The sequence below is a fragment of the Pinus tabuliformis genome, chromosome J (genome assembly GCF_031772625.1).
Source record: "Pinus tabuliformis cultivar Carrire ecotype Pingquan chromosome J, CPIR1, whole genome shotgun sequence".
Classification (NCBI taxonomy): domain Eukaryota; kingdom Viridiplantae; phylum Streptophyta; class Pinopsida; order Pinales; family Pinaceae; genus Pinus; species Pinus tabuliformis.
Genome location: NC_142295.1, coordinates 1,190,658,648 through 1,190,679,974, shown reverse-complemented (window position 1 = coordinate 1,190,679,974; position 21,327 = coordinate 1,190,658,648). Strand labels below are relative to the sequence as shown.

At 37.0% G+C, this 21,327-nt stretch overlaps 1 protein-coding gene across 2 annotated transcripts in view; it reads right to left on the bottom strand.

The window, feature by feature from the left end:
- Window positions 1–21,327, bottom strand: part of LOC149231354 (uncharacterized) — a 215,675-nt gene that overhangs the window by 59,113 nt on the left and 135,235 nt on the right. Inside the window, exons 5-12 of one of the 2 annotated variants that reach the window (XM_089379181.1) lie at window positions 12,288–12,328; window positions 12,052–12,120; window positions 10,640–10,740; window positions 9,230–9,308; window positions 8,991–9,089; window positions 8,765–8,833; window positions 8,606–8,655; window positions 8,263–8,344 (exon numbers count right to left, since the gene is read on the bottom strand). In XM_089379181.1, the coding sequence (XP_089235307.1) occupies window positions 8,263–8,344; window positions 8,606–8,655; window positions 8,765–8,833; window positions 8,991–9,089; window positions 9,230–9,308; window positions 10,640–10,740; window positions 12,052–12,120; window positions 12,288–12,328 (590 nt within the window). The remainder of the gene's footprint in view (window positions 1–8,262; window positions 8,345–8,605; window positions 8,656–8,764; window positions 8,834–8,990; window positions 9,090–9,229; window positions 9,309–10,639; window positions 10,741–12,051; window positions 12,121–12,287; window positions 12,329–21,327) is intronic. The other variant, XR_016248060.1, reaches the window with a different exon arrangement.

Here is a 21,327-nt window from a genome sequence, read left to right as displayed (position 1 = left end):
AAGCAGAATATGTCGCGGCATCAGCTTGTTGTACTCAAGTTCTGTGGATGAAGCAAACTTTGCAAGATCTTTAGGTCAAGTTTAATGAGCCTATTCCCATCTTTTGCGATAACACCAGCGCCATCAGTGTCTCCAAGAATCCTATGATGCATTCCAAAATGAAGCACATTCTGATTAAATATCATTTCACTAGAGAGCAGGTTGTCGAAAAGAATATCAAGCTTGAATATGTTGGCACAAAGGAACAAATTGTTGACATCTTTACCAAACCATTAGCTCATGAAGCATTTGAGTATCTTCGGCAAAAGCTTCGGATTCTCCCAAGTTTTCATGAGACTCTTTCTCTTATCTACTCAAGTAGAAAGTGGGAGTGGAGGTGTGTACAGGTCCGCAGGATAGTTGTTTGTCAGGGGGAGTTACCCTTTGCCATTGATGACAAAGGGGGAGAGAAGGCAATAGGAAGAGGTGTCATGATCGCAGGGGGAGTACTTGTGTTGCCATCAATGCCAAAGGAGGAGATTGCTGATTAGTGGTTGTCATTGATGTCAACCCAAGCAGCAACAGGGGCTACCCCGATCTTGCATGGGCATTTTGACTTGAAAACTTACTATATTTTGAATAAAGGATCTTCTAGATCGATTTTACTCATCGATATGTTTCCGTTGATATATGGCACGACAAGTAATTCTTCACAATTTGAGAGATATTTGTGTTTGAAGTTAGTAACCCCAGTTAGTGGGCTAAAACCCTATGGGGTTGTGGCATGGCACTCATAATTGGTTGTGGTCATTAAATAACCAATAATTAATAATAATAAAATTTGCTCCTAAAATCCCTCCAACATTTGCTTATTGAGGACCCTCTCAACTCAAGACATTCATATAAATAATGACCCTCATATCCTCCTCTAGTAAGGTTTTTGTGGATTCAAACAGGTCATCATAGCATTTTCGCTATAATTTTTTTTTGCGAAGCTTCATAAGCTGAAATTAAATTGCATTTGAGCTGAAATCTTGATGAACCTCATGACCGAATTTCAAACCTTGGTTCGCTACATTTTCAGAGATATGATCTGAGGAAGTTAGGGTTTTTGCAAGCTTCTAAATTCCATGTCAAACAGGTGAAGTTAGTAAAATCGTCACAACTTTCTCTTTGAGCATTGGATTCAAATTTCGTAAATAGTCACAGATAGAGGACGAACTGTGGTTTCTTGAGTAGTGTTTTCAGGGCCGAAGGTCGCAACAGTGACACATGGCACTTCGTACAAGTTTGCTCTACTAAAAGAGTCTATAGTTAGATCATCGTGGGAGATTGGGCATAACTCTTTCTTGAAGAATCCAATCTTGATCAGACCTGTGGGGTTGGAAAGAGGACCCAGAGGGCTACCACAGGACGAAATTTCAAACCCTGGAGATTCGAAATTACATAGATACAGCAGATTCAATATCGAGCTCCTAGAAGGAAAAAAAAGCAAGCATTCAAGGATCACTGCAGTAAGGACCACACACCAATAGTTCAGGGTAAGTTTCCTACAGCAAGGTACGTATGATTAGTGTTTGCATTTGAAATATGAGTATCATCTCTGATATATGTTTTTGCAAGACAACGTAAGTATATACAAGGTCTCGGTCATATCTATATGTCTCTATATGTCACAGTTAGTTTTGATACCACATTTTGGATGTCCTATTCTTAATACTACACATTTGATGCTACATATTCTTGATGTTACACCAAGTCTGCTAAATCTATATGATGTTGTAAGTTCATGTTACTTGTCTTGTCATCGCTGATAGAATGGTCGCCGTTGTTGTACTTAGAACTTGGTCCATCACAAGTCTAGGGTCTGTCATTAGTTTTTATTGTATATATCTTTAGGTCAGTTTTGGATATAGTATTGCATAGAGTCCAGGCCTATATCAAGAGTGGGAGTCTTTATCTATTGTTGCAACAAGTCAACATCAAAAGTGACAAGCACACTTCAGGTACGCATTGTAATTTTAATTTGTATTTATTCATTATCATGCACTTACATGTGTTTTGCAGGTAGAGGTAAGTTGAAGGCTATTTTGTTTTGTTTTGGGATTGGTTTCACCAGGGAAATTTTGCATGCAGGTAGAAGAAGATTCAAGTACAACTTCAAGCAAGAATTTAAGAGCAAAAGTATCAAATCAAAGGAAGCATTGCAGCGAGACATCCTTTGAAGACATGACACCCATCTGTATATTGTGAAGAAGTGTCAAGACCAAGAGTCATCATTGTAAAGTTGTAAAAGTTTCATCATTGGAAGAGTCATTATTGTAAAAGAGTCAAACTGCCTAGAGTTGAAAAGGCATTATTGGTAAGTATAGGAGTCTCTGTTGGGATGATGTCATGGTTGGGTTGTAGGTCATAGTGTGATTGGGTGTTCGCTCAAAATCATTGTAAATCATATTGTATCGTGGATCGTTGTCCCCGGTACGGGAATCCACACACTTGTCTCATTTCAATCATTATAGGGTGGCAAGGAGGTGTTAGGCTAGTGCATGAAGTCGCCTACAGGTTGGAGCCTGTGAACACTTCAGGGTGGTAGGTTGGTCTAGGATGTTGAGGCATCCATTCAGTTGACTATTGAAGAAACCAGAGCATTGGGGCATCCTTCCAGTGGGAGCTGGAGAAGAATGCTTTTCTAGAATTCTACAAAGTTGTAACATTCATTTCAATTGGCGCTGGAGATTAAAGAATTTATTAGAAAAGTGTTCTGTGGTTTTTGACCCAGAGGGAGTTTTCCACCTAAAATTCTTGTGCCTACTATGTTCTATTGTTTACTATTTTTATTGCATAAACATTAATAATAATTGAATATTAAATCATGCTCAAAATGATTTAAAAAGTGCTAATTGATAAGGAATACAAATTCACCCCCCCCCCCCTCTCTCAGTTTTTCCAAAAATACCTCCCAATACTCTGGATCGAGGTGGACATGCGACAAACCCTGCAACTGCCACATCAAACTACCAACCACATAACCATGACACGTGACAAGCCCCGCCACGTAAACTACCATGTCATCCTGTGGCCATGTAAACAAGTCTTGGGTCACACCCGACCCCTTGGCTTAATTCCTTAAAATTTCACTCTATGATTTAATATGTGTGTGTGGGTGTGTGTGCAGCTTGCAACACTTACTCGGCAAGGCCATCCCTCCTTAGCTCAATGCCCGGATACATAATCGTATATCTGACTTCATCGGGTCCTTTCAACACTTGACCCAAACCATCTATCCTGAACTTGTATTGGATTCACTCATCCCAATAAGCATGATATACACATCAAGAGAATACATACTCCCTACAAGCAATTTCATAGTACAGGGCCTATTACTCAAATCGTTGTAATACAAGAATTCCTTCAATCAACAAAGATTTATCCATTGCTTAAGCTCAGCCAAATTTTTTGTATTTAGGCTCATTAAACAATACAGCATTTCTCCCTTCCACAGCAATCACACAGGAATTAAACCATTCATTAGAATTCATGCAGGAAATAGGAGTCATCAATGCTATTATAGGCACTTGAATAACACAGCAAACATTTATGCAACATTTATACATGCATAGAGGTTCAAATAAATCCTTATGCATATTTTTAATAATACAGTGACCATTTACACAATGATCCCATGCACATAGATTCAAGTGAACACTTATCTTATAATATGAAGCCTGGCAACTGAAGTTGAGACTATAACTCTCCTCCCAACCTTGGGATGATTGCACTGTGATCCTTTTTGCAGTCATCCACCCACGAGCCAGATTTAGAGTTTGAGCAGTGCTTCAGGGAAATAACTAGAACTCCTCACCGCACCCAAGAATCCAGAGATATCACCATATCCACCCTTGCAAAACCAAGGACTCCAGAGATGCCACCATCTCCACCCTCGTAACCCAAACAATGATTCTTCAGTGACTCCACCCAAATCGGGAATCCACAGTTCACTTAGTGTAATTTTTGGCCTGAAAGCCAAGCATAGGTAGACACTATTGATACTTTTTTACCGAGAATCCAAAGGAACAGGGCCACCACCCAAGCTGGGAACCCAGAGAGCCTCTGAACCCAAGAGGAATCCACTAAACCTTCTACCTCTGCTTAACACCAAAAAGATCCTCCTGTAGCAAACCCAATAGAGAAACCAGTGCTGGTTGTGTAGTTCTCAAAATTCCTCCAATGCAACTCTCTTTCTTTCCTTTTTCGAGTTGGTTTTACACAAGTTCCTTTTTCTTTGTTGTAACCCCCTGCGTAATTTCCTTCTGCTTCCTGAATCCTTCCTCATAAACTTCTCCTCCCGTCCCCTTGAGGTCTGAATGCCTGCTTTCCAAGCTTGCTTAACCAGACCAAAGTACTCCTACCAGCCAGTCCCTCCTTTTAATGCATATCCTCTTCCTTGTGAACTTTGCCCAAAAAAGTATGGGCTCGTCCTCCTTGGAGAAGTCCAAATGCTTCTTCCAGCAGCCATTAAATTCTCAATCAGCTTCAATTAAAAGCTAAATCCAATCAGCCCCATACTTTTCATTAAATGGGCTATTTCCTCCAAATTTACCGAGCAACCACCTCCATTCAAAGCTCAGAAATTTATGTCCCTTTTCCCTCAGCCAGTTAACTATCATTACATTTCACAATAATATTACAAAAATATCTACAAATGTTTACAGAAAAGAATTTGACAAAATGGGCCTTCACAGCTGGTGAGGGCCAAGTTTTCATCACCACCTCCCTGCTCGTTGGCTCTAGACTCCTCTCGAGTCTCCTGCCACAGTTTTCCCAGTCTCTGCCCGTCTAGAATGTTCTCTCGAGCACAGGTCCCCTTCACAAACAGCTCCTAAGGCTTGGTGAACCCATTTAGAGCTACATTCACTAGCTCTACATGCACAATCTTTTCTCCAACTGCTTCAAGTTGATCAGCACTCTTTAAGCTTGTTCTTCAGAACCATCTGACAGTTTAGATTATCCCTCTGGAAGAGACCAACAAGGGCGTCAAACATGTCCTTGTCTATGATCTTCTCAGCCAAATACTGAATCAGGTCATCTTTCGCAGCATCTAATATCACCCTGTGCGCTCTGACATCCTTCTTGTCTTGTGCTGGCTGATCTATAGGATCTGCTTTTACTGGAAGGACCTTCTCCACATTCACCCACAAGTCTTTCTCTTTCAATAGCAGTGCAAATCTTGTCTTCCACGACAAGAAATTTGAAGGACCATCTAGTCTGTCATCAAACCTGGCATGGTTGTCTTAATCCTTCAAGCACTCTATAGATCTGATGTTGAGATCTCTGGATCTGATAGATCTGCACTAAAAAAATTTGGATCTATTTTTCTCTTCAAAGACTAAGCTCTAATACCATGTTGAAATCTGAAAGCCAGTTCCTAGGTAAATAGATCAGATCTATATTTTCAGTATTAAAAATTTTCAAACAAATAACGCAGTGAAAAAACTTAGAAAATCTTGAAAATAAAACAAATCTCATGCATGCACAATTTTTCTGCTCTTCAGCATCGGTTCACCATTCAAATAACTTTGCAATTACAAGAGCTCCCATACTGGTAAAATTGATCTGAGAGAAAATACAAATGAAACCTAACAAACCTAAATTTCCAGCTCTCCAAAATCTGCCCTGGATCACCTCTATGTTGGAGCGTATTATCTGTACGGCCTGCAAATTAATGGCTACCCTCTCCTTCGTTGTTGTTGCATTTTTTATCCTTACCAGAAAAATCAAAAGGTCCTCCTTTTGATTTTCTCTTTCTTTCAATTTTCTCTTGTTCAACATCCTTCTTGAGAAAATAATTGAATGTATCCTCTCTTTCACTTGGCTTCTTTTTATAATTTTGAGTTGGGCCAAAACCATAATCTGAAAAGTCAAGATTGTATCTAATGACTAATCTTGAGTTGAGATCAATGGTCCAAAATTCAGCTTAAATCACTATTACCCAAACTTAAGGCACTTTATTAAATTAAACTCACGTTATCAAAAGACATTCACTTTATTAATTAATTAATGAAGTGACCTCCAAAGTCTGAAAGTCATTTAATGATGATTTCCACAACTTGGACACTTTGCTTTTGCAGAAATACTAGTCAGAGCTACATTCATCAACACTTCACCCACTTCCTCAATGTCTTATCTTCACCATAGTTCTGATAACATGTGAGATTTTACACACACATACATCAACAAAAATTCACATGAGAGAGAAAAAGTGGATTAATTCATTCATTAGACAATGCAATGTCTCAATAGATAGTAAGAGAGATATGTTACATAACTCCCAGCTGCCTAAATATTAACCACTTCATTACATTAATGACTACATTAAATGCCACATTAAAAAAACATTTTATTAATGATCATTTATTATTCATTTAGGCCTTGAGTCATAAATATGACCATTATCTCCAACATTTCTTTGGCATGTAATGGCTTTATTCCTTTATTGAAAGATATGCTTGTTGATGTTTGTAGCTCGAGCAGGTACTTCTGCACAGCCCTACGTGTCTAGGTATGGAGAAGTCACCCAAAGTCTCCTTTGACATTTGCTATAGTGTGAGCACGTCGTTAATCTAACTTAGCCTAAGTTTAACCCAGGAAAAACACATAATTACTATGTTGCCTTCTTGAGCTAAAGTAAACTTGGGAAAAGTAAATTACTTTAGTGATTATATTTTAATCTCAGCCCTTGATCTCAAGTGATGCAAGATCTAATCTCGGCCATAGATCACTATGGAGATTAGCGTTAGGGATTTAGCTCATGTAAAGTTACAAAAACAAGGCTAGGGAGAAGAAGGCACACCACACAGCAGCACAAGACTGAGAAAGGCATCTCTTGAGAGGAGTGTAATACTCTAAGTGTGCTGGGTCTGATGAAGGGAGGCAGCAAAGAGATCCCGATAAGCCAAGGACGGTTGATCAGCTGGATTAGATCCAGCGTTGTATGTAATCCCTCAGTTGGTCCATTTTCCCAAGAAAGGAGCCCAAGTAAGTTCAAATCTTAATGAAAAACTTAGATTGGGCAGAATCTGTTGTGTCATTTTCGTGATTGAGATGGGTAAATTTACTTCAGCTGAATTTTTAAGTTCAAAACCTAACTATGCATTTAAATCAGTAGATCAGTTTTCTGCTAGGAATTAAGTGCCAAGTCCTAGGTTTGCACAAAAACTAGCAATGCTATAACTGTAAACCTCCATGCCTATTCTACAAAGGCAAAATGGATAATGAGGGGAAGGGTTGGATTTTATTGTTGATGACTGTTTTCTCTTCAGTTATCATTTTCACACCCCTCTGTCCAGTTGGAGTGAGTGTGAGAGTTCATAGCTTTCAATGAGTGATAGAGGTCGCTCGCAGTTTGTGTGAATTCATCCTTGAACAGAAAAGTGAAATGGTCCTTCAAAAGTGACTTGACCGCCCCTGGACATTTTGTAGTTGAAGCTAATATTCCCCAAACTTTGTCTGGCAGCTTCAGAAATAAAGTTGACATCTATTGGGCTGCTATATATCAATTGTTCATTAAGGCTCGTCTTTCACTTTGATCTGTGAACTAGTTAATATCAAGAATCACCCTCTCTTAATCATTTTTTTGACACTAACCCATAGGATTCAAGGTACTGCAATCATTATTCTTAATTTTGCTCTTTAAACTTGCTGTTTTTTGTATTTCGACATGCAGATCTAGACTTTTCAGGGCCAATTATTTTTGTCCTAACAGCCGATTTACACGTTCTTCAAGGAATAAATTCATCTTTAGGTGCAAATCTGCATTTCTGCTTGCTATTTTTAAACATTTAATGCGTATTACAGATCTGATCATTTACATTACAGTGAAAACTTAATGCAGTTTGGCAAAAGCTTGGGTCTTTAAGGTTTGTATTTTTCTTTTATATTGCTTACAAATTCCCCCTGTGGTTAGCATGCACTAACCCAAAGTGCATATATACTGTATGAGTTGACAGTGTACATTCTCTAGTTACCTTGGAATCCTTCCAGATTCAAACATTAACAGGAATGCAAAAAAACAGCTTCGAGGATTGAGATGTATTTTTACCTATTGAAAAAGAGAAGTTGAACATTGATATATGTGCTTTACATTAACTCAAAAGAAACCTCAAATAATGAAGGTTTATATTACATAAAAAGCATTTGACAAGGTCCGTTACGGTTATACTTTCCAACATCAGCTCCAAAACCAATTTAAATAGAAGACACCAACTGCATAGAGGAGGGGCATACTTGCATAGGATTAAGATTTTCCCATGGAATCTTCTCAGTAGCCAGTTCCCATAATACTACTCCAAAGCTATAGACATCGGACCTGTTTATTTCAAATATTCCTCAGTTATAGATATCTTAATGGACCTTTGGTTGCCAGAGAAAACAGTACATCTTTTCATAAATGCTATATCTAGCTTGACAAAAGAAATAAAACATATCTAGGTACAACACATATAATGTGAAATAGCTAATATAGATATAAGCATCTGCACAACAAATTAGAAGAAACAAGGTGTATACTAATACAGATATCATACTGAATAAATTTAAAATACATAATCAAGACACTGTTTCAGCTCACTTTTCATTGGAAGGCTCATTCCGAAGAACTTCAGGAGCCATCCACTGTGGCTGTAAAATAAAAAGTGTCCACACATTAGTATCCCGCCCGCAAAAACAATCATCATGTGAATGTATGAAGATAAGAATGCAAATACAGATCAATAATACTACTAATTACCGTGCCTTTTCCAGACTTGGCAGTCAAAAATGTAGAGTTCTTGAGACGGGAGAGACCAAAATCTCCAACCTGAATTTCAAAAGCAGTGTCTATATGATAGAAGCTCTTCAAAAAACACAGTACATTGAAACAAATCACAAAATTCAAAAATACTATAATTCATTGGTAGATGCACAGAACTTTGGTAGAATGCAGACAATACGAGAAAGGAAATAAAGTCAGAAACCTTCACAGTCCAGTTTTTGTCAACCAAAAGATTCGATGATTTCAAGTCACGGTGAACAATCGGGGGATTAAGATGATGAAGATAGTTCATCCCACGTGCCTGTAGACAAAAATCTCTGCTGAATTCAGAATAGAGAGAGAATAAAATAGCAGCTACTTTTATAAACTAAACCATCAACATGCAGAAAAACATTATCTTGAAGGTCAAGGCATTCTTAAGCATAAGTTTCTCTCACTCACTATGTCCAACGCCATCCGCACCCTTCGTTTCCAATCCATCCCTGGTGTATTTCTCTGAAGCAAGCGAAACAAACTACCTCTGCAATTAAGAAGAGTGATTACCCATGAGCATTCCTTTTCAAATATTCAAACAAAAAAAGCAAAAAAGTCTTACATTACAAGCATATACATCAATTAAGAGTCACATTTACAGGGAGAGGAAAACATTATTCTACATTTACTTATGATTATTCTACATGTGTTCACATCTTCTGATTATGCTACATGTGTTCACATCTTTTGATTATTCTACATATGTGTTCACATTTACAGGGAGAGGAACACAGAGGCCGATTCGCTCTCTAAAGATGATGCTTCACAACATTTGGGCACCTGGAGGATCAGGGAGCAGCTAGATGATATCTCAGTCCTTCTATCGTAGGCCTTTCAATGAAGGCATATTACAGATTCAGTGACTTTTGTCAGACTACATATGTTTTCTTACAGGTTTGATGATGGAGCTACTTTCCATACAGACAGACATATGCTATGACACAGTTTATTTTCGGCCCTTATCAGCATCCTATAAATGCTGATGTGTTTCATTTCTCTGTATGGTTCATGTATGTTGTTTATACAGCTGACTGATATACAAATATATGGGCATAAATTGCTAGTTTTTTTCTGTATCTTTTTGGGGCTTCGACCAATTGACTGAATGCACTCAGTGCATCAACAGAATGTAATTTTCAATATTTAATTTGGATTCCTGAAATTATTTAAGTTGCAATGAACATCCCTTTTTGAAATTAGGATTTTACCAACTAGATTTCCAACAAACCAAACATCACTTAAGGATTACTTAAACCATTTTACAAAGTAAAAGTGATTGCCTGTGAACATCCTTATTGGAAAACACATGACAACACCATAAGAGTTTCAACGACAAGTGAACGAATGTCATTGGAGTCAAACCATTTCACAAAACAATAAAACTAGCCATGTAGTGTTGCTGATAATAGTTCAAACCCAAAAACACCAGCATTCTAAAGCTTGCTAGTGTATCAAGTATAAAAAACAAAATTCCCTATGCTTCAAAGTGATGACAATTTAGAACACCAGAAATTAATAGACTTATATTCATTTTTAGGGTTATGTTTCTTGTTTAATTCTCATTCAGTGGGTTTATGGGTTTAATTTTTAGGGTTATGTTGTTTTCACTTTAACTCTTAGCGTTTAGCTTATAGGAGTTTCACAGACCCTCATACTGTTGGTCACTATCGATTGTACTTTTTAGTCCCATTGACCTAACTTTTTGGTCTTTCTTGTCTTATCTTATTCTATCTACCAGGTTCAAAAAACCATTCCATTAAAAATATCACAATTAAATGCCCACATCCAAGCATGAGGAATAAAGTGATGAATACAAACCTTGGAAGAAATTCTGAGACAATACAAAGCCGCTCGGAAGATGTAACTGCCCCCATAAAAAGAAGTATGTTTGGATGCCTTAGCCTTTTCATAAGTGACACCTTCATCAAAAGAAAGATAAAATTTCCAGATTGAGATAAATTGCATAAAATAATAACAAAAATGAAACCAAGTATATCCAGCAACACCATCAAATACTTAGAGGAAAAACACATTTCAAAGTCATCCAATATAGAGGGAAAATATTAGCTAGATATTCTTGCCAAGTAAATTTATGCATATGAAACCAATCAAGCAATCACAGAATATAGGAGGCATTCTGTCCACATACAGGTTGTTCAATCTGTTGAAAAATGTGTAACTAGGTTCAGTCTTCATAAGTATGAAATGTATTCTTGTAAATTACAAAATGAAAAGAAATTATTATTATTGGAGCATGGGTTTCATGCTCAAATTCTTTTATTTTATAGGTCAAGCACCCATTGAGTGCTTCTAGGGTTTGTCCTAGGTTTAAGAGTCATTGACATATACTGAAGACCCTATGTGCACATTGTATCTTGTAAAGAAAAAATTGTTTTGTCTTTAAACTTTAAAGTGTCGAAATACCTCCAAGATCAAGTAGGCCAGGAAGTTGTCAAGTCAGCTTACATGAAAAGCCACGTCTACCCTTGAAGAAGCCTATATAGAGAGAGGAACTCATCCTCCATTAGACACACTCATCTCATTCTATGCAAAGAAGAGGAAAGAAAAGGAAGTTGAAGAAAAAGGACGAAGAAGAAGAAAAGGAAGTCGAAGTGCTTGGGTGAACTCTCTCTCTCTCTCTCTCTCACGTGCAAGTCGAGGCTATGGTTTCTGCACTGGGGCTATCTTTTGGTTCGACCTTAGAGGAAAGAGAGAAAGGAAGTCAAGCGAAGGTCACTTAGGGTGTCTCACTAGCCCTAAGTCTCAAGGAAAGGCAAGCGAAGGGAAGAGGAGACTATACGAAGGAGATCGAAGTCTCTAAGAGGAGCAGCAGCAGTTGCTAGGGAGACAGAACTTCGGATCTACAGTAGGAGGTTGAAGTTCCTGCACTAGGAGGCTGAGTTGACCTTGATCTTGGAGAGTATTTGTCTGAGTCATTAGGTCATGGTATTCGTCAATTGAAAGATCTATAAAAAGAGAAAATGATTTAAGGGTTTTCCCCTCAAGGGGAGGGGTTTTGGCCCTGGCTTGCAGCCTATATACTGTGTCACTGTTCTTATTGTTTTTGGTAGCTCTTTGATGTATCTCACACTATAATAATAAGGAACAAAGCTAACAAGGTAAAAGATAACGCAAACAGTTATCAAGTTAAAAGAGAATTAACATACTCACTGCCATATTGAATTCTCAACACAATCAAATAGCAAGTTGAAAGGTAACAGAGGACATGCCTCTTTTCGAAAAGTGTCAATGAGTTCTGTGGAATATTCCTGCTCACTGAAGACCTTTATTGCTACATCCTGCATCAAGTAACATTAGGTTATTATGGGGTTCATATACTCTGAGTGAATGCTTGGCCACATTGGGGTTGAAACTCCAAAATTACTAAGTTTTAAAAATGGAAATTTATGTACAGTTCAAACCAGATCTATTTTGGTAAACAGCCAAAATGAGTGAGTAAACATACCGAACCATACCAAAGACCATGATAGACAGTGCCGCAAGAACCTGTCAACATTAATCCATGTCAAAAAACTACAGGGAAGGATTTAACTCTTTTACATCAACACCAGTAATGATGAATTAATCTTATAGACATAGCCACTCAGTCGCAATCCGAAGATGAAAACCAACATCTCCCATTTATATACTTAGTTGTGAATAACATAAAATCCATGTGAATAAGCAACTATGACAAGGAAAAGATTAAGCTCATATTGTCCATGTCATGTAAGGAAAATTTAGATATTAATCCTAGTAGTCAGTATCCTAGAATAGAATCATGCAAATTAACAGAACTTGGAATCCATAACTAAAATAGTTTAAGAAATGACTTGAGCAAGATTGACAAAAGTTTTCATATTTCAGTCAATCTTCTTTGGTTATCACTCTCTAGGTTAGTTGTACAAAATAATGATTTTCCATTTCCTTCAGAGACATCTTTTAAAGATTTTATCATGTGCAGGAATGACAATGCCACTCCAATTCAGGTAGCTGTAAATAAGTAGAATGGAATTTGTGAAAGACAAGAAGAATCAATTTAACAGGACTCCTTGAACCTTACAGGGACAATTATTACTTACAAAATTAACCAGTGGCACAGCACACCTAGCATAACATCTGACAGCAACAGTGTGAATCCATTTGTCAAATAACTATTGTATCTATCAGGTAATAATTCAGCACTTTCAACTTCCAGTCATGACCAGTGTTTTAAAAACCGGCCAGAACCGGTCAAACTGGCCAGTTCACTAGCCCACCGGGTCAAACCAGCAGAAAACCCCGGTTTGACCCCTCCCTTCGCCAAAATATTAGAAAAACCGGTACTAACCGGCTGGTTCCATCATAAACTGGCCGGTTTATTGCAGGGCAACCTTAAAGCCCACAGAATGCATTTTTTTGAGTTTTGAAGCTGTTTTGAGGGAAGGTTGGGTTGTTTTCCTCCAGACATAGTCCCTCCAAGAAAAACATGCCTACCCTCTCATTTCCCTGACACATCTCAACCGTAGCAATGTTGGCAATTAATGGTAATGTTAAATTCTTAAAGTAAAAGTGACATTTCCTTTAATTTTCATTGTCATCCTTCCTTTCCTTTAATTTTCATTTTCATCCTTCATTTCTTTAATTTTCATTTTCATCCTTCCTTTTACTTCAATTTTTAACATTGCCATGAAATGACTCAGGATGATTGAGAGTGGTTTCAACCTCATTGGATTTCATATGGAGAAACTAGAATCTTAGATTTCACTCAAATTTCAGCAGACTTAATGGTTTTCAGGATTTCATAGTTTGGGGGTTTGCAATGTTTCCATTTGATTCTATCATGCGTGAGGGTATGAGATTGGCATTTGATCAAGAGCACAAAGCCCTTTAAGAACCTTGATGTTGGTGGCATTGATTGTTGGACTTTGTTGATATTGGTGGTATTGATTGTTGAACTCCTCTACCATGTCTTTAACAAGAATGCACTCTTCACTCAAAGGAAAACAACTGGTTAGGCATGCTAATCTTTTTCTACCACATTATAAGGTTGAGGAGATGAACCCTTCACTGAAACCAAAATCATTGGTTAGGCATGTTAAGCCCTTTCAATTTCTATTATGTGACAAGGTTGAGCAGTCCAAGTCTAAAGACTTTGAGCTAGATGATGTTTATGTATCTCTTGTCGATGGCGTTTATGTATTTCAAGTAGTGTTGAATCAATGATGAATTTCATGAGTGACCATGTTGATCAGTGATTTGTAGTTTTGATGTCTATTTTTGCTACTACTACTAAAGTTGTAGAGGAGTTTTAGGACTCCTCAAACTCTGAGCCATATTATTTATGTAGCTCGTGTTGATGATCTCTTGTCTAGTAGTGGTGATGAGTTTGATCATGATGACGAGTGCTCATGTTGTTGATCGTTGATATGTAGACTTGTAGTAGGTCAGTGACCCCATAGCTTAGAGCATTGTTTTCGGACTCTAGAGGCCATTTAGAGCCTCATTGATTATGTATTTTGTTGTGGATATGTATCGCACTCAATGCCATTTTGATATATTCACCTTTACATGGTATATATATGAGAAAACCTTGCATATTTTGTTTCTATTGGCTTGGAATCATGGTTTTAAATCTTAAAAATAGTTTTTTTCACTAAAAATTAATTATTTAATGTATTTTTAAAAAACAATTCGTTTAGACCTGACCAGTCTCAGTTCAGCCGGTTCCGGTTCGAAACCCGGTTCATTAGGTGGACCGGTCCGGTCACTGGTTCCGGTTTTTAAAACATTGGTCATGACATCTCCTTCCCATGTAGAACTCATGTACTAATCTAGTCTTAAGCCAGTTAATTGTGATACATTACCTATGCTAGTAATGATATTCATATAACATTAGTTTAAGAAAACTATCTACTCGATAAAAAGTGTAGCCTCCACAGATACTATAAATAACATACCATGAATATTTTTTCCAAGAAATCATCAACAAACTAATATATAAACATAATGGACCTACATATCCATATTATTTTTCCCTCCCTTATCTTATCATGTAAGTAGTACCTACAATTTCAATAAATATTATTTATTTAAATGTTTAACATTAATAGTCATTGATTATGCATATTATGTAAGAGGTGTCTACAATTTAAATACATATTCTTTATTTCAATGTTCAATACTATAATTCGATGATTATAATATGTATCCATATAACTTTGGTGTATATATAATACAATTCTGATGTTTACAGTTTTACTTAAGTTTGATATCATTCAATAATATTTTACTATCATGAGCTGTAGATGACCATGTATGCCTATATAATCAAACACATCCTTTTGTCCACATCTCTGCACGTATTCTATATAAAAGTCTGCATATGCTGTGTTACTATAATATGAAAACATAGTTTTGATGGCAAAAGACATTTAAAATTCAAATATTATAATCTTAATAATCATCAAGTACCAATATTTTTTGCCCCCCTGCTGACCTTTTAATAAATACTCCTCAAATATTTCACAACTACAGGTAGCGTCATATTTTCCACTTCTGCAGAAAGGTACAATCATTTATGAAAGTATCCAAAGGGTTAATCCTCTCATTATAGCAAGTCTCCCCTGGAACAAGAAAGATGTCAAGATCATAGACATCTGGAAGGACTAGATTTTAGGCAGAGAACCATAGTGGTAGATCCAAACATTTGTTATTTTAGAAGATGTGCAAAATAAAACATGTTGGATGGCAGCTCAAATTAGACCTGATGTTCTCTATGCAGTTGGTTTGATATCCAAATAAATGGCTAATCTACTGGACCTTCATTGGAAACACATATTGGTATTGAATACTCTGCTGTGATAGTGTGTGCTTAACAGGTTGTTCAAATTCAATAGAGCAAGAAAATCAGAAGATTGAATATCTATTTCTGTTAAAGGTTTACACTTGATACAGGTGGTGTCCTTTATTTATTTGTAATCCACATACAAGGGTGCAGTTGGAAGTTCGAAAAGGTTGTGAAGTTGTGTGTCTGAAGAAAATACTTTTAAGAATCAATAAATATTTACTGTGGCACACAAGTACTATACTCTTGACAAGGAATTCATGTTATCATGCCAAAACTTAACAGATTGTGATCCATCATCATCATATTTAGAGTTAATTCAGAATGATGAAATCCATCCTGGTTATTACCAAGCAGTAGACATGTTGCGTTTCAAAGATATTCCTATTATGTAATGTCCATTTGCAGTGGAATATTATTACTGAAATAAAGTTTAACAGAGGAATCCTGCTTAATCCACAGTTAATAGATGGTGAAATCTCACTCAATGTAAACCATAACCTGAATTCTCTAATATAAAAATTCATAAATACAGTGATACACTGCTCTCCTTGTAACAATAACAGAGAAATATATTATTCTTGTGGTCCACTCCACCCACATCGAGTGTACAGATTTTGTAGTTGTTTTTTCTTGACTTGTTCTCCTGGATTTCACTACTTTTCACTTATCAAGTTTTATTCGCAACGATATCATAATCCCATACATTGGTTTGAACACACAAGATACGAAACAAGCACATCAAGTGCAATTGTTGGGGCCCTTGTGTATTTGCTTCAAGATCTTGACAGCGCATTGAATTCTGGTTTAGCTATGGTTTGTTTCAATGAAGAATAGCATAAAAATCAAGTTTGAACTTATTCTAATTAGTCAAAAAGCTGTCCTACTTTTAAGCGGAAAAAACCCTGGACATTTTTGTTGTGTTGCTCTCCTTCTTATTGCCGGTTGGAAATATTTTAAAATTTAAAGAGACATAACATTTTTGTTTTAGATCTCGTTTTCACATCTCAATATATCATAAGTACAGATTCGAGATAGGAATTCACAACACTGAGCCTAAAAGGCCTAGATGTCTCACCTGTTTCTGCGATAGTTTGCACTTATTTCATCTGAAATCATAGATTAGCTTACACATTTATTGAGCGAGTCTACCCTTTTATTTTCACAATCCTATGTTGATTTGCTAGAATTGAGGCTTACTATCACTTGTTGCATCTCTTAAATTGGGTCGCTCATAGATCCATAGTTTCTAAAGCACGGAGCAGAGTGGGAGCATCAGGAGTATCATTTTCCAAAAAACCTCAGGAGCGAAGCATCCCGAGAGCATCTGGTGTGCGTGTGAGTGTGTGTATTGCACTTATATTAAAAAAACATGCAGAATGCCAAAATAGTTGCAAAAAATATGAGAGCATGCATATTTGTTCATTAATGAAGGTAAAATGGAATCAATAGTACATTAATGATTAATCATTCGAGCATCAACCATCTAGAATCTATTCTAGCAACTACAAACAAGCATATAAATTTTTAAGCCACATAATAGAGAGGAGACTATTAACCTATGGAATTAAATCGGTTATATAGCAACTGTCAACAATAACATGACCAAATAGTTATGTTTACAAAATAGCCCTGTTGTCGCGCAGATTGACACGACAACGCTCAGACCGGGGGCTGTCACTCTGATCCCCGATCCCTCTGTTTAAGCCTGTCTCCTGTGGCTAAGGGGGGTAGTCCCTGTGAGATGATGAGACCAACTGGCGACCAGTTGGTTGGGAGACACGAGATACGATATGAAAAGGACTCGATGGATTTGATTAATTGAGCAGACCAGTGCCTTAAGAGACTTGATGTAGAAACGATTACTTTTTAAATGATATAGAAACATGGACCATGAACAGCAACCATCTATCATCAGCTAAATCACATGACCAAAACGATATCCAGCAATTGAAAATTTAAAAAGATGAATGCTTAAAACCACCACGAGAATCGTAAATTATTAACCAGATATCATATTTCGTATCTCAAACTTGAAAATTTAGCATCTCAGCATAAAACATATAACGCGAAAGCTCCTGAGACTTGCAAAAATAATTTCCCACAAAATTTTTATTTTTCAAAAAAAAATTTAAATCTTTTTTTTTTTTTTTTTTTCTCAATATTATGGAAATTAAAAATCTAAAAAATTAAAATTCTAAAACTAAATTAATTTTAAAACTAAACTATATAAAAAATATAAAACAAAACCTAAACTAAAAATAAATTAAAATCTATGTTAATTTAAATTACAATCTAAAATTAAAATCTATTTTAAATATAACACAAAAATATAAAAAAAAAAAAATAATTCTAAATCTAATCTATTGAAAACTTATTAACATATCATCTAATGAAAACTTTATAAAAGTCTAAACTAAATAAAACAAAATCGAAATTTAAATCTAACCTAAGCTATGCTAAACAAAATCGAAGTCAAATGAAGTGTAACTACATACAAACCCTAAACATAAACTAAGCTATAAACCACGCATATGTATATCGAATAACCAAAGCGTTACATCTGACAAAACCTACGCTAAACCCAAAAACGAATCACAATTTGCAGGTTATCAACTGCGTTAAAATGGAAATAAGGCTGGGCGTAACCACGCAGAGCAAAATCGACTTAATGTCTGGAGATTACCTGCGTTTAACCTGGCCCGTTGAAATGATTTTCGATACCAGCAGCGGAAGTGTTGATAGCAGACGGCTTGAAATCGGTTTTATGCTCTTACGCTCTGATGCCCACGCGAATGCTTTCAAAAAAAAACGATGCCTGAAGAATTGTTGTTAAAAGACTTCAGCTAGATTCGGATTTTGCAGGTACGCAGGAAGGAAATCTCGATAGGCACAGGTGACAGCGGTGAAAGGAGGAGACTGCCACCGAAATAAGGGGAACGCAGGCTCAGCTACAGGAAACGAGATGTCAAAAAGGATATGCGATGAAAAAAACCTCACGTTAAACTCCCGATCAACAACTAAGTGCTGAGCGTGCACATGAAATTCGACTGGTATCTGCGTCCTTGACAGTGTTCAATGTAGCGAGGATCAAGAATAGCAAGGTGTGAAGTTGGATGAAGGGTGCACGTTTCTGTTTGCAGTCCTTTTCTTTTGTCGGCGGACATGTGCATGAAGCCACAACGTGGAAGGGCTCACGCAAATTTTGGAGGCAGCCTGATGCCCTTCACATGGATAACAGGACGAGGATACTGAAGGAAACAACTGAGTATCTTTGCAAAATACTGTTGTCACCTCATGTCAAACCGTTGATCACAAAACTTTCGGTCTTTCTTGCTCAGAAACCCCTAAAAAATAAAAAGAAATGTTCCTGCAATTTCAAGGAAACAAAACCCTAATCCTTAATGAACATTGTACAGATCAAAAAATTTAAAACCCTAGATCAGCTAATTAATGTACAAACTTGGCCCCTTACAGCCAGATTTAGCCATAATAACAAAAATATTTTCAGATTTGTCAGAAACTTGAACTTTGCTGTGAACAGACAGAAAATCTCTCAATGTAAAATACGAAATAAACTTTAAATGATTAACCCAGGGCGAAATCAGCTGGGCTCTGCAAAGAAAAGCCTGTGGGAGTCGGCTGGTTCAGCCTAGAACTTCCCCAAACGCCCACGATTTCTTTCAGAAAGGTTTTCCTGCACATCTCAAGCAACCATCAGCAAAGAGAGAGAGAATGCTGCTAGATCTCAGGAAATAATGGAGATACCTGCCATTATTCCAGAAACCCTAGCAACACTCAAACCCTAGCAAGTGAACAAGATACCTGTGCTCAAAATACTCTAAAAACAAGCTAAAACTAATGGATGAAAACTGAAATATGCAGAAAAATAAACATCTCACAGCAATTCCAGAGAGTAACACCGGCCAGATTTGGACCCCAAAGTCTTCTTTATTAACCAGTAAATCAGATTACAAGAGAGCTTTTTCAGTACAGACTCACAGCTCAGATGATTGAAAATGACCCCCTAAGACCCTATATAAAGGAAATGATCCTAACGGCTAGTTCGAGTGATCCATGTAGAAATGATCTCGACCGCTGATGAGGATCAAGACATCTCTTGATCTCATCCGTCAATTTATTAACTTAAAATATTATTATTTTATTAGTTAGGGTTTTTGCTTCATTTTTTAATTTTTTTTATTTTTTATTATTTTATTATTTTTATTCATTTTTTAATTTTTTAATTCATTTAAAATGGATCACTGAACTAAGCTTTCGGAAACCTCACCTAGGACCTAGGACTTAGGACTCATGAGGGGATTTAAAACATTTCTCGACCCTCAGGACACATTAAATCATGACTTTTACAAAATTACATCTTAAGGGACAAACCCATTTAATACAGACCCTCACAAAACACCCAGTTCTGCGACACAACTATAATCTAGCAGATTTAACACACTAGGATTTTCCTAAAGTTCTAATGACAAAATCCATCCCGGCTTTGGGGTCAGGTTTGAAGGAAAACTCTGCCGATCCATGGATCGGTGAGACGAAAAACCTTCCGGGACATAGATTATCATAGAAAGTTAGGTCCACCTAGGCAGCTTTACAGACTCTGATCTGCTTAGATTATTTACAATTCATATATGCAGACTGGGTTTACAACTGAAATGATCAAGCTGCTGATGATGGCAGGATGGCACGGACATGCTGATCAGGTGCTGCTTCTTTCTGTCAAGAAAAACGGGGTGCACTGCATGGGTAGTTGACCAGTAGAGGTCAACAAGCCCATCTGCACACTGATGTATGAAGACTGAAAGGGCCAAACAATAAACTAAGCAAGTTGCTAGGTGTTTACCAATGTGAAAGCACCCATGTTCCCAAATGGTGTAGTTGTAAGGTAACACCGCCATGCATGTTTCACCACTTGTTGAGATCCTCAACATTAGTATCTTCCTTCATTCTTTGCCTCTTGTCTAGCCTTTGCCTCTACCCCAATCCTTTAGGGGAGATCAGTTGACACCACCTAATTTTGATAAACTGCCTAACCTAATCCCTAAAAAATGGTAGAAAAAGCTTAACATGCCTGATCAATGATTTTGGTTTTGAGTGAAGAGTACATTTGTTTGAAGGCCATAAAAAAGAAGTTCAACAATCAAAACCACCAACACTGGGGCACATATAGGGCTTGGTGCTCTTCACTAATTACCCATAACATACCCTCATACTTGAAGAAGTCGATGAAAATGTCTCAATCCCATCAATCCAGAAATCCTAAAACCTATCACATCCGCTAAATTTTGAATGGGATAAAAAGGAAAGATAAAGGAAATGACTTTTAAAGTTTTACTTAAGAATTTAACATTCCATTAGGGAGTGCACTCTCTCACTTTGAGAGCGTCCTAGAGACACCATGCTCCCAAACGAGTTGGGAGTGTCCTAGAGACACCGTGCTCCCAAAAGAGTAGGGAGCATCTTAAATTTTTCTGGAGTGTGCTTCTGAATTCAGGAAGTGTGCTCCCTAGACAGACCCACTCAAAGAGTGGTTCCGAGGAGGAGTGGGCCCTGGTGGGGCATTCTCAGTAACACTACATATATATCTTTTAAATCTGAAGTTTCTGCAATTACTATCTCCAAGACAGACTTAGAATTGATCTTTTATCTTCCATAAGCA